At 46.8% G+C, this 12,919-nt stretch overlaps 1 protein-coding gene across 2 annotated transcripts; it reads left to right on the plus strand.

Moving 5' to 3' along the window:
• The first annotated feature begins 87 nt into the window (after nt 1-87).
• Nucleotides 88-12,623, plus strand: kitlgb (kit ligand b). 2 transcript variants are annotated; one of them, XM_066669232.1, is made up of 8 exons: nt 88-252; nt 7,919-8,026; nt 8,121-8,177; nt 8,408-8,566; nt 9,715-9,880; nt 10,066-10,166; nt 10,278-10,435; nt 10,567-12,623. In XM_066669232.1, exons 1-8 carry the CDS (start codon nt 154-156, stop codon nt 10,607-10,609), a joined length of 891 nt encoding a protein of 296 aa, XP_066525329.1. In that variant the 5' UTR covers nt 88-153; the 3' UTR covers nt 10,610-12,623. The 2 variants fall into 2 exon arrangements, with proteins under 2 accessions (XP_066525329.1, XP_066525330.1); XM_066669233.1 differs by lacking the exon at nt 88-252 and adding an exon at nt 1,319-1,755.
• Nucleotides 12,624-12,919: the final 296 nt, after the last annotated feature.

Here is a 12,919-nt window from a genome sequence, read left to right on the forward strand (position 1 = left end):
GTCTTGCTGGCCACTAGAGGGCAGTGTAAGACAGATGGGGTTAGGGGCCAGCTGTAGGGTCTGAATCTACTCAGTGAAGCTGATCCTGATAAGACTGTTATTCCTGCGGTGGTAAATTTCCAGATCAGGCCGAGGGCTGGATTAGTGTAAACTATGATGCTGAGCAGAAAGCACCTGAATTTTCAGTTCTCCAGCTGGTGTTTGGTGTCGGATCTAATCTTGATAAACGCTGTAATGAAGCTGCTGAATAAGGTGAGGACAACACAGTGCTTGTAGTAAATTTGATCTTTGTTCACAGGGCCATACACAGCACTTAAAGACTCAGTAAAGCCCCCAGCGCTAACTACACACACCAGAAGAAAACAACAACAACAGTAGAGTCCCTCTCATTGAGAGCTGCTGGGAGCTCCTCTGCGTGGCCCACCCCCCGAGCCCCGGCCCTTGGTGGACGCCGCACTGTTCTAATCTAATTATATAAACTGTTTAACATTTTCAAAATGTTAATGGGGTGTTTTGTTAGTGATGGGGCTATTTTTAACAGTCTGCAGTGAGACATGGGTCTGGAAGTTTCTCACAGAAACCAGCCCCTCATTTTTGGTTTAAAATCAAAGAACCGAAGTGACTCAGTGCAGAAATGAAACTGTTCAGAAAAACAGGAATTAATTGGGATTTCCACAGATAGGTCACTGTAGGTTTACAATTACAGACTAGTCCATCTGTTCCTCTGCATACTTCATTACCCCCTCTCCCCCTGTTCCTCAGCGCTCAGGACCCCCACAGAGCAGGTGTGATGTGGTGGTGGATCATTCTCAGCGCTGCAGTGACACTGACGTGGTGGTGGTGTGTTAGTGTGTGTTGTGCTGGTGTAGAGTGGATCAGACACAGCAGTGCTGCTGGAGTTTTTAAACCCCTCAGTGTCTGGACTCAAAGTATGCAGAGCACAGAAATACAAAGTGCTCCACTATGGTCAGTGCAGCCCATACATGGACAGAGTGTAATGGATCGAATTTAAAATGAAAAGTAAAGGATACACACACACACACACATTATAATATAATAAATGTATATTTTTAAATAGAAGAGTGTCCAAACTTTCGCGGAGCTAAGACCGTTTAAGGAGCGAGCGTTCGGTTCCGATTGAAATTGTGGAATCGGTTCACGAGTCGTAATTCTTTTCATCACGTTGTTGAATAGTACAGTATTAATGTGCGATTCCCACGGGATGAGGAATCGGTTCATTCAACCGAATCTAACCCGTAACTATTTAATGCATGTGTCCATCATTTTGAGAACACACACACACACACAGAGGCACGAGCGCGCGCGTGCGCGCGCGCACACGCAAAGTGAGAGTGAGTGTGTGAGTGACGGTTAAAACGCCTCGGGGGTGGGAGAGAGGCAAAGATTGAGAGGAAGAGAGAAGAGAAAGACAGAAAGAGGAGGAGAGGGAGAAAGAGACCGAAAGGGGAGAGGGAAAGAACAGAGAGAGAGAAAGGTGAGAGATAAGTCAGTGAGAGTGAAACGTAGACATGGATTATGAGAAAGTTCGAGAGTAAGAGTGAAAGAAAAGAGGAGAGAGAGGTGTCAGAATGAGAGATATTAAGGAGTAAGAAAGGAAAGACAGAGAAAGAGACTGGTTCCTAACATGTACATGTGGAATCATGCCTGCATTCCGCCACTGGAGAGAACGAGGAGAGTAAGAGCTCGGAGGATTTCTCACTGAGATCTCTCATGTTCCACATGAAGGAGACCAAGGTAAGAGAACATATAGAACGCGAGAACTGCAGATTGAGCATGCGCTCTGTTTGTTTTCAACCTGAGGGATAGGTGGGTGCTCTCAGTTACTCTCAGGTGGGAGATGTGTAAATGTAGGTGCTCTGAGTTGATCTCAGGGGGGAGACAAGAAAAGGTGGGTGCTCTGAGTTAATCTCAGGTGGGAGACAGGTAAAGGTGGGTGCTCTGGGTTAATCTCGTGGGAGACAGGTAAATGTGGGTGCTCTGAGTTAATCTCAGGTGGGAGACAGGTAAATGAGGGTGCTCTGAGTTAATCTCGTGGGAGACAGGTAAATGTAGGTGCTCTGAATTAATCTCGAGGGAGACAGGTAAATGTAGGTGCTCTGGGTTAATCTCGTGGGAGACAGGTAAATGATGGTGCTCTGAGTTAATCTCAGGTGGGAGACAGGTAAATGAGGGTGCTCTGAGTTAATCTCAGGGGGGAGACAGGTGAATGTAGGTGCTCTGAGTTATTCTCGTGGGAGACAGGTAAATGAGGGTGCTCTGAGTTAATCTCAGGGGGGAGACAGGTAAATGTCGGTGCTCTGAGTTAATCTTAGGGGGGAGACAGGTAAAGATGGGTGCTCTGAGTTAATCTCAGGTGGGAGATGTGTAAATGTGGGTGCTCTGAATTAATCTTAGGTGGGAGACAGGTAAATGTGTGTGCTCTGAGTTAATCTCAGGTGGGAGACAGGTAAATGAGGGTGCTCTGAGTTAATCTCAGGTGGGAGACAGGTAAAGGTGGGTTCTCTGAGTTAATCTCAGGGGGGGAGACAGGTAAAGGTGGGTGCTCTGAGTTAATCTCAGGTGGGAGACAGGTAAATGAGGGTGCTCTGAGTTAATCTCAGGTGGGAGACAGGTAAAGGTGGGTTCTCTGAGTTAATCTCAGGGGGGGAGACAGGTAAAGGTGGGTGCTCTGAGTTAATCTCAGGTGGGAGACAGGTAAATGAGGGTGCTCTGAGTTAATCTCAGGTGGGAGACAGGTAAATGAGGGTGCTCTGAGTTAATCTCAGGTGGGAGACAGGGAAAGGTGGGTGCTCTGAGTTAATCTCATGTGGGAGACAGGTAAAGGTGGGTGCTCTGAGTTAATCTCAGGTGGGAGACAGGTAAAGGTGGGTGCTCTGAGTTAATCTCAGGTGGGAGACAGATAAATGAGGGTGCTCTGAGTTAATCTCATGTGGGAGACAGGTAAATGTGGGTGCTCTGAGTTAATCTCAGGTGGGAGACAGGTAAATGTGGGTGCTCTGAGTTAATCTCAGGTGGGAGACAGGTAATTGTGGGTGCTCTGAGTGATTCTCATGTGGGAGACAGGTAAATGTGGGTGCTCCGAGTGAATCTCAGGTGGGAGACAGGTAAATGTGGGTTCTCCGAGTTAATCTCAGGTGGGAGACAGGTAAATGTGGGTGCTCTGAGTTAATCTCAGGTGGGAGACAGGTAAATGTGGGTGCTGTCAGTTATTCTCAAGGAGGGGAGACAGGTAAATGTGTGTGTTCTGAGTTAATCTCATGTGGGAGACAGGTAAAGGTGGGTGTTCTGAGTTAATCTCAGGTGGGAGACAGGTAAAGGTGGGTGTTCTGAGTTAATCTCATGTGGGAGACAGGTAAAGGTGGGTGTTCTGAGTTAATCTCGGGTGGGAGACAGGTAAAGGTGGGTGTTCTGAGTTAATCTCAGGTGGGAGACAGGTAAAGATGTGTGTTCTGAGTGAATCTCATGTGGGAGACAGGTAAAGGTGGGTGTTCTGAGTTAATCTCAGGTGGGAGACAGGTAAAGATGGGTGTTCTGAGTGAATCTCATGTGGGAGACAGGTAAAGGTGGGTGTTCTGAGTTAATCTCGGGTGGGAGACAGGTAAAGGTGGGTGTTCTGAGTTAATCTCAGGTGGGAGACAGATAAAGGCGTTAATGTGGTTATGGCAGAGGCAGAAATACAGGTAGCTACAAAAACGAGCTCAAGTATCAGGTACTGGTATCTCACACAGCACTGCACTGGAACTTTCTGGAATCTACAGAGCCCTGCTGGTGGATTCCCTTCATATTAAAAGATGTGACTGAACTGGCAATGTTAATTTAAAAATGAAGATTTAATAATGTGCGGGAATCATTTAATAACAAAATTTATGTGTGGGGTCAACTTAATAAAAGATAGGCCTGCTTAATCTTTGGGAACTAGATATTAATTCTACTGAATCTGATAAATTAATAATAATATGGGAATAAATTGTTAACAATCTACAGGGTGGGCCATTTATATGGATACACTTTAATAAAATGGGAATGGTTGGTGATATTTACTTCCTGTTTGTGGCACATTAGTTTATGGGAGGGAGGAAATTTGTAAATAACTCATGAAAGAATAAAGTTACATTAAAACCAAGCACCCCATTGTTTTTCTTGTGAAATTCCCAGTAAGTTTGATGTGTCACATGACCCTCTTTCCATTGAAAAAACTAAAGTTGGATCCAAAATGGCCGACTTCAAAATGGCCACCATGGTCACCACCCATCTTGAAAAGTTTCCCCCCTCCCATATACTAATGAGCCACAAACAGGAAGTTAATATCACCGACCATTCCCATTTTATTAAGGTGTATCCATATAGATGGCCCACCCTGTAGATCAAATATGGGAACTACACTGATACAATTGGTCACTAAAGGTACAAACTGTGTAAATGTACTTTTAAAGGTACAACAGTGTTTAAAAGTCCAGTTTTGTTCCTTAAAAGTACATTAAATTCTCTTCTCCGGAAGGAGAGGTAAATGTTTGTAATCTTTCATTATAGAACTGTGTCATACAAATAAACATAATAAAAGTCCCCCCAATAAAATGGGGCATATACAATCAACACAATTTTAAAATCTACAATTATAACAAAATAAGGTACAATTATGTTCCCTAATTAAAGGTACAAATATGTGCCCTTTAGAGTACCACCACAGAGACAAATTTTCTGACAGTGTAGATGTTTTCTCTACAGAGTGTGCTTCGTTAATAATGAGTGGGAACAACATAAAAACAAGATATTTAATCTGTGACAAGAGAGATCTTTTTTGTGTGACCATGATTTATAATAATGGCATAGATACAGGGATGTGAGAAAGAGATACTGTTTGCCTTATTAATGCCAGGATCACACTACACAAATTTAGCCTGATTTTGACACAATTGTGTCATATCTGACTAGGAATGGGCGGTATCCACATTTTTCATACTGTCATACCATCTCAAAATATATCATGGTATATAGGATTACTGTGAGGGGAGTGGGTGCACTGTTGGGCTGTGTGAGCCTCATATCTGTGAGCACAGAGTCGAATGGAGGGGTTTTCGGCGCTGTGCAGTTCAGCTCAGCACAGCCCGACAGTGCACACCGACACGTTGACGATAAAAACCCATTTCTGAGAGAGAGCAGATTTCAGCGCCTGCTGCTGGAGGAACAGAACAGGTGTAAAATAAGTGAAATAAGACGGTTCTTCACTGTTTAGAAGCACAGCAGGCGCTAACAGACACTCGTGGTTTAACACACACCACAGCAGATGATTCACCAGTGAAACTGAGGCTCAAATCACACACATTTAGAGATAAAGCCTCATAGCTGTGAATCGACTGAAGGCTCTTCTGAGTGTTTTGTCTGTTTTCAGCTTCATTTCTCTCTCTTTTAACCCAAACTCAGCTCTAAACTCACACTGCGGTGGCCTACTGGGCTTGTGATTTTTCCCTCCACCCATTTTCAGAGTGTGACATCAGCAGTAAGTGAGCTCCCACAGCTCCCCCAGCTCTGGACGTGTAACACACTCCCTCAGGTTCTCTTTGTAGGAGACGGTCCACACCGTCCTCTCCGTAACACCCAGGAACCGCCCGCTATCGCTTTTACTTCTTCTTCTTTTCAGAACAAAACCTCCAGCGTCTCACACAGTGCTTCTGTCGCCGTGATCCACAGTTTATAGCTCCGCCTCCTGACGACCTCTGAACTCACACAACGAGGAGAAGGAAGAGTGGTCCGTGTAAAACCTGTAGTGTCCCCAGTCACTGACAGAGACACGGCACCAGTTTACAGTTTAAACTGATTTTTATGCAGTAGTGCTTGTCTTAGCTTTCATTATAACATTAAGGCATTCAGTCTAATATTGTGTGGGAATGAAATCCTGAGAAGTGGGAACAAATTACTAATGAGAGATTTAATGCATGGGAACCAGATCATGTTCTTACATTTTATGGACATCTGCACTGTTTAAGTAGTTCCAGTTCAAGCCTGGGGTGGGTCTTAATGTATTGCTCTGTACGGTTCTGGGGGTTCTGTACGGCTGAGAACGAACCTCAGCCCTGGACCCTGAGGATCTCAGAAACTCCGGAATTTGAAACTGGGGAATGTCTGGTGTCTAATCTTTCATTTAGGCTCCTCAGGCTTTGACATGCCCCACCGGGTTGGTGTTTCCGTTTTGGTATGTGTCCAGTATCTGGTACAAAATCACTGAAACCTTCCAGACGTGCATAAAGTATAACTGAGGACAAAGCAGCTCTAGTATTTGAAGAAAAATTTGTCTGTGAGGAGTGTGGTGTGTTCTCTCTGTGTCTGCGTGGGTTTCCTCCGGGTGACTGTCTGTGAGGAGCGTGGTGTGTTCTCTCTGTGTCTGCGTGGGTTACCTCCGGGTGACTGTCTGTGAGGAGTGTGGTGTGTTCTCTCTGTGTCTGCGTGGGTTTCCTCCAGGTGACTGTCTGTGAGGAGTGTGGTGTGTTCTCTCTGTGTCTGCGCGGGTTTCCTCCGGGTGACTGTCTGTGAGGAGTGTGGAGTGTTCTCCCTGTGTCTGCGTGGGTTTCCTCCAGGTGACTGTCTGTGAGGAGTGTGGTGTGTTCTCTCTGTGTCTGCGTGGGTTTCCTCCGGGTGACTGTCTGTGAGGAGCGTGGTGTGTTCTCTCTGTGTCTGCGTGGGTTTCCTCCGGGTGACTGTCTGTGAGGAGCGTGGTGTGTTCTCTCTGTGTCTGCGTGGGTTTCCTCCGGGTGACTGGACCCTGAGGATCTCAGAAACTCTGGAATTTGAAACTGGGGAATGTCTGGTGTCTAATCTTTCATTCAGGCTCCTCAGGCTTTGACATGCCCCACCGGGTTGGTGTTTCCGTTTTGGTATGTGTCCAGTATCTGGTACGAAATCACTGAAACCTTCCAGACGTGCATAAAGTATAACTGAGGACAAAGCAGCTCTAGTATTTGAAGAAAAATTTTGATGTGTTTCGATGTGTCCAGTCTCAGAGGCAATAGGAACCAGACGTCACAGAGTCTTCAGTGGAAATGTCACCATGTTATTTGTTAATCAAAACCACAAGGGAATGCGTGGGTTTCCTCCGGGTGACTGTCTGTGAGGAGTGTGGTGTGTTCTCTCTGTGTCTGCGTGGGTTTCCTCCGGGTGACTGTCTGTGAGGAGTGTGGTGTGTTCTCCCTGTGTCTGTGTGGGTTTCCTCCGGGTGCCTGTCTATGAGGAGTGTGGTGTGTTCTCTCTGTGTCTGCATGGGTTTCCTCCGGGTGACTGTCTGTGAGGAGTGTGGTGTGTTCTCTCTGTGTCTGCGTGGGTTTCCTCCGGGTGACTGTCTGTGAGGAGTGTGGTGTGTTCTCCCTGTGTCTGCATGGGTTTCCTCCGGGTGACTGTCTGTGAGGAGTGTGGTGTGTTCTCTCTGTGTCTGCGTGGGTTTCCTCCGGGTGACTGTCTGTGAGGAGTGTGGTGTGTTCTCCCTGTGTCTGCATGGGTTTCCTCCGGGTGACTGTCTGTGAGGAGTGTGTGAGTGACAGGGTGACTGGGGGATTGTGTGTGCGAGTGACGGGGTGAATGTGTGTAAATGGTCACTGATGTGTGCTAGTGACTGGGTGACTGGGTGACTGTGTGAATGACTGGGTGAGTGTGTGTGTGAGGTGATGTGATGGACTGGTGCCCTGTCTAAGGTGGGTTACAGCCTTGCGCCCTATGTCCCAGCGACTCTGATCAGGATGAGGCACTTACCGAAGATGAATGAATGAATGGATGAATGAATGAATGAGGAAACAAGTCTCTCTAGGATGGTACATTTTACACCAGATGTTTAATGACTTTGTTGTCATCACAGTATTGATTTTTCTATCATTGTTATTTGCATACATGCTGTTTGTTATTGTCTCCACAGATCGGTGGAAGTGCTTGTGTGTTAGTGCTGCTGTTTTCTGGCCTTGTGACCGGTTCTGGTGTGTTTGGAAGCCCTATGACAGACGATGTTGACATTTTGGACAAGCTGGTGAGTCTTAGTTTCACTGTCACTCCTTCACTGATGTTAGAAAATGCATTTTGATTTTTTCACAAACCTCTCTGCATTTCTTTTTGTCCGACAGAGTGAGAACCTTCCAGAGGACTACAATATTTCTGTCTGCTACATTTCCAAAGAGGTGGTGAGTCCCACGACTGAGATCTGATGTACTGAACTAGTGTATTAAATTCCACTTGGCTTCACAGCTAGAATGATAGTATGGGCTTGTTTGCTGGGGCCAGACTGTGGTAACAATGGGAGTACTGTATGTACCCTCAGATGTTTGTGCTAAATGCCAGCGTTACCGCAAAATTGCTTCTTATGGTGCCCTTCAGATGCCTTCACATGTATTCTCTGCTCCTGCTGTTGAAGGGAGGCGCATGCTGGCTTCACCTGAACCTGTTCCCTGTAGAGGAAAGCTTAAAGACCTTGGCCAGCAAATTTGGCAACCACTCCTTAAACAGAGAGAACATCTCCATCTTCATCACCATGCTGCAAGGGCTTCGCTCCACCTTCGACCATGAGGAGCTGGTGACTTGCATTTATTTCTTGCTTAACACATTTGGCTTGGACTTTACCATTTACTTTTCTTGTGGGCAGTGGTGCATATGGTGTAATTTATTGCTGTAGTTATTCATTCACTATCCACTCTGTGAGACACTCCTCCCTCGTTGGTCCACCTTATAGATGTAAAGTCAGAGACAGTAGCTCATCTGTCGCTGCACAGTGTGTGTCGCTCGTCCTCTAGTCCTTCATCAGTGACACAGGACGCTGTCGGCTGGATTTTCCACTGTATGGCACCTACTGTGCTCAGCTCTGATCGGCTCCACTCACTGTTTTGTCATTGGTACGGGTTCATTTACCACTACCACAGCTCCCCCCAGAAATGTGTCCGGTGTCGTCTCTAACCCCGTCTCTAAGGGGAACAGTGGTCTTTGGAAACCACAACAACGGCGGTGGTAACGTTAAGCGGTGTTAACTCATGGTGTATCGGCGTGTTGTTGTTGTTTGGGACTGAACACAGCTCCGTCATCAGTTCAGACAGATCAGTAGAGTTTGTTCTTTCCTTGTTGCAGCGTCCAGCTCTCGCTGGATTCTTTCGTCGGCCACCGATCCAAGGAGCGTTTGAACCTCTTCAAAAGACCACGGCGTCATTTTACGAGCTGCCGTCGTGAGTCGGATAAAAACGAACGTGATCTCTGCTGCAGCTGGAGATTTTACAGATGGAGAGTTGGTGCTGGTCGTCTGCGTCGCGTGGCGTAGAGTGACGACTCTCTCTGGACGATCAGCGCTCTGCAAGGTTTACACCCCACGGTTTAGTCCCTACTCGACTCGCTCTGAACCACGAGAGAACAGCCACTAAACAAGAACCCGCTTCCAGAACCAGGACCTGATTCACCTGGTGGAGGACCAGCAAAAACTGAGTGCAGTTGAAGCAAGTCGAGCACAGACCGTACAGTGGAAAAGCTGAATAACACAATACCGCCATATCAGTGTCACTGCAGCACTGAGGATGACCCAACACCCAAATCATAACTGCTCTATCATTCCTTCAAAGGACAGAATGCTCCTGTGTGCTCAGTGGAGCTGAGAGAATGGACAGTGAATGTAGAAACAAGGAGGTGTCTTGGTGCTGTGAATGTTTTGCTAAACAAAGGATTTCTTCTTCTTCTTCACAGGAGGCGATCATGCAGGTTTTCAAGTGTCATTACCGCAATGTGAGCTGGACCAGCAGACGCTATTTTGACCATGTGAAAGAGGTGCTCAAGAGGTCATTTTCTCCAGCGCCTCCCCAGTTTCACTGCACCCTTCCTCCCTGCCCCACGGTCCCGCCCACCACACCGGGTGAGTCCTGCGTGTAGGCACGCAAACACTTCGCAGAAATCATTTACAATGTACACCAGGGCCTCAGTGGCAAACACACCCAGTTGTGTGACAGTCATGTAAACGCCACCGCAGAGTGCAGACCTCATGTCTATACTTGAACACACTGTGACGAAAATGGGTGGTATGCTGTTGTGTTTTGACAGGTCAGGGTAGTCAGAAGCATGCGATTGACAGCGTGATTCCCAGCCTGCTGGCACTGCTCATCATACCCTGCGTTGCCACGCTGGCACTCCTGCTCAGAACAGTTAAGCTTCCCTCTCTGTGCTCCTGCATGTTGCAGTGTTGTGGAGGATGAGTTTCATGCTCCATGTATTTGTACCTCAGGGTTTCAGTCCTGGTTTTCTCATCCCTGTAGGTCCTTCGTCGTGGAGGGTGTCGCCTGAGGAGGAGATGTGTAACAGACGTGCACAGATTTCCCGCAGCCGACGGCTCCGGCTCCCAAAGTGACCCTGAGGACGGTAGCGGAGCCGCCAACAATGACACTGAGACTTCTTCCCTAAACAAACAGTGCAGGTATTGTCTCTTTTAGATACACAGCCGCGGAAGCCTGTGCTTTCACTAACAACAAACCAAGTATTTGATGTCTGTGTTGTAAAGCAAGACGTGACAGATGCCTCCTTTTGATCCTTATTGCTTCTCCTCAGGGCGCAGCAGGATACGTTGGGGTCGGAAGAGACAGCGGTTTAATCCGGCGCACCTGCTGTGTGGAGCTGAAGCATTAAATGGAAATCTCTGGTCGTAGGAAGGACATAAAGAAGGCACTCTAATGACCCTCTAATGACTGTACATGGCTCTGGCTGTTCAGCAGTGGACCTACCATACTTTCATAAAGCTGTTAGCCATAACGTGAGAACCCCAGTGAATATCCTCACTTGTGAGACCCTAACATCTCCAGCCCCCAGCGACGGACGGCACGGCTATAAAGTGAACGAGAAAAGAATGCATCTTTCCGAAGCGTGCGTACACAGGACGGCGTCGTTGAAAACAGACTGGTTCAGCGCCGTGGAACGCTTTGGAGATCTTCTTTGAGACAGGAAACGCAGGGCTTTTTGAAGGCGGCGCTGGTGGCAGAGGCACTTCCGCTGCAGTGCCCGCGGCAGGTCCGTCCCTTTGAGGCCCGCTGCCGGAGCTGCAGGCCACTGCTCAGAGGATAAATGGATTTTTTGTGTGTGCTTGGCCACGGTGGCTCGGGGCCTACTGCATGGTGAAGCAAAACACTGCTGTAGAACAGAGAGCGTTCTTGTCCTGAGGTATGTGCGGTCGAGCCAGTGGACAGCGGTGCCATGCTCTGCTGGGGGATTTCAGCTCATTCATTAAGCTTTAGGCATGGTTTCCGTGCGGACGCCGCTGATGAACGGCGGTTTGAGAGACGGAGGGAGGAGATGGTGACTTTCTCTTTACAGAACGGAGGGAGAGGGAGGGGGAGGGATGGAGAGGTAACTACACACGAGATGATAAACACAGCGCGTGTCTGTCTTCTGAGGAGGACGTAGTGCTTTTAGGACGCAGGACGATCGCTTAGATCTAGGCTCCGCACGTGCAACGTCAACAACAGCAACAACGACATGTCGCAAACCTCGGCTCCAGAAAAGACAGAGGAGTACAAAGAGAAAACACAAAGCAGAAACTTGTAAACCCACTTTAACAGAAACAAGACACAGAAATGTAATGTTTACATCGTAAACAAACTCAGTCACACTCCTGTTTATGATATCATCCGTAAACGAGAGTGTGTTTTGCGATGTAGTTGCAGATCTGTGATTTATTTTGTGGCAGTTTCATTGTGACATTAATTCCTCTACCTTGCAGTTCCCTTTAAATCTGTTGTGCTTTAGATGAGGCCCACAAGGACATGTGTGTTTCTCTGTCACCCACCAGCGCTCAGACCTCTCTATTGGACACTCACTCTCTTTGCGTCCAAAGGGAGAGAACAGGAAATGACATTTCTCCTGCCTTCAGCTCTGTTAGCTTCATGAGTTAAAAATGTTTTTATCACCTCAAGTTTCCAGAGAACAGCACTGATATAAAGAGGTGTATTTTAATATCGAGACTATGTCACACAACGCATTCTTTCATTTAATTTATGTGACTATATCACAGACCTGTTGCTTTATTATTCGAGTGTATGAACACAGACTGTGGCTCTGATGATTGTAAAACATTGGGTTAAATAAAACACTGCACTAATTTAATGCAAGGAGTGCTGTGAAACGTCCAGAAAAGAAAGGGCCTTCACATGTAAAAATGACCAGGCCCTAAATACAGAGCAGCAGAACGGATGGGAACTCTGTTTCCTGTCGCACTGTCAGTTAGCGCTGAGCGCTGAGCTCTGTTTGAGTCTGTAACGAACAACAAAATTACAAACTTTCTGAAAATAACTTTTGAACGACGAGATATTGTGAATCTGAATCTATTTCTGAGACATTTCTGGTGTTCTGTGATATTCTACATGACCACCTTCCCATTGGAAACGCTCACCCTTGATCCAAGATGGCGGCCATGTTTTGAACACAGTCTAAAAGACAGGCCCCTCCCCCGTGACTCACTGGGGTATTCAGATCGGTCATTTTCCCTTTCGTTCTGAAATAAAAGTGTGTCCTGTGACGTTTGACTCACTCTGAACACCAGAAGAACCTTTCGAATGATTGAAGGGTTCTTTGCATCATGAAGGGGTTCTTCAGATTGAGGGTAGAGGGTTCTATACAGCACCTTTTAGAAAAGAGTTCTGTACGGCACCAAAAAACGGTTCCTCTGCTGAAACAAGCTGGACATGGTGCTGTAGAAAACCCATTTCTAAAGGTGCTACATAGAACCATCTACAGCACATTCTCCATCAGTCTGAAGAACCCCTTCATGATGCAAAGATCTTCATTCCCTTTAATCACGCAGAAGGTTCTCCAAGTGTTCAGGGTTCTATACAGAACCATTTTCTTTGCTAAAGAACCCTTGGAGAACCATCATTTTAAAGTGTGAGCAGGTTAAGTTCACCTTCCGCTG

The sequence above is a fragment of the Hoplias malabaricus genome, chromosome 4 (assembly GCF_029633855.1).
Source record: "Hoplias malabaricus isolate fHopMal1 chromosome 4, fHopMal1.hap1, whole genome shotgun sequence".
Taxonomy (NCBI): domain Eukaryota; kingdom Metazoa; phylum Chordata; class Actinopteri; order Characiformes; family Erythrinidae; genus Hoplias; species Hoplias malabaricus.

What these genes read in the sequence shown, in the direction of transcription:
- kitlgb (XM_066669232.1), top strand. Translation starts at nt 154, where the DNA reads ATGATGCTGAGCAGAAAGCACCTGAATTTTCAGTTCTCCAGCTGGTGT. An exon ending in GCTACATTTCCAAAGAGGTG is followed by an intron (nt 8,178 to 8,407) that starts GTGAGTCCCACG and finishes CTGCTGTTGAAG; the next exon opens with GGAGGCGCATGCTGGCTTCA. An exon ending in TCCCTAAACAAACAGTGCAG is followed by an intron (nt 10,436 to 10,566) that starts GTATTGTCTCTT and finishes GCTTCTCCTCAG; the next exon opens with GGCGCAGCAGGATACGTTGG.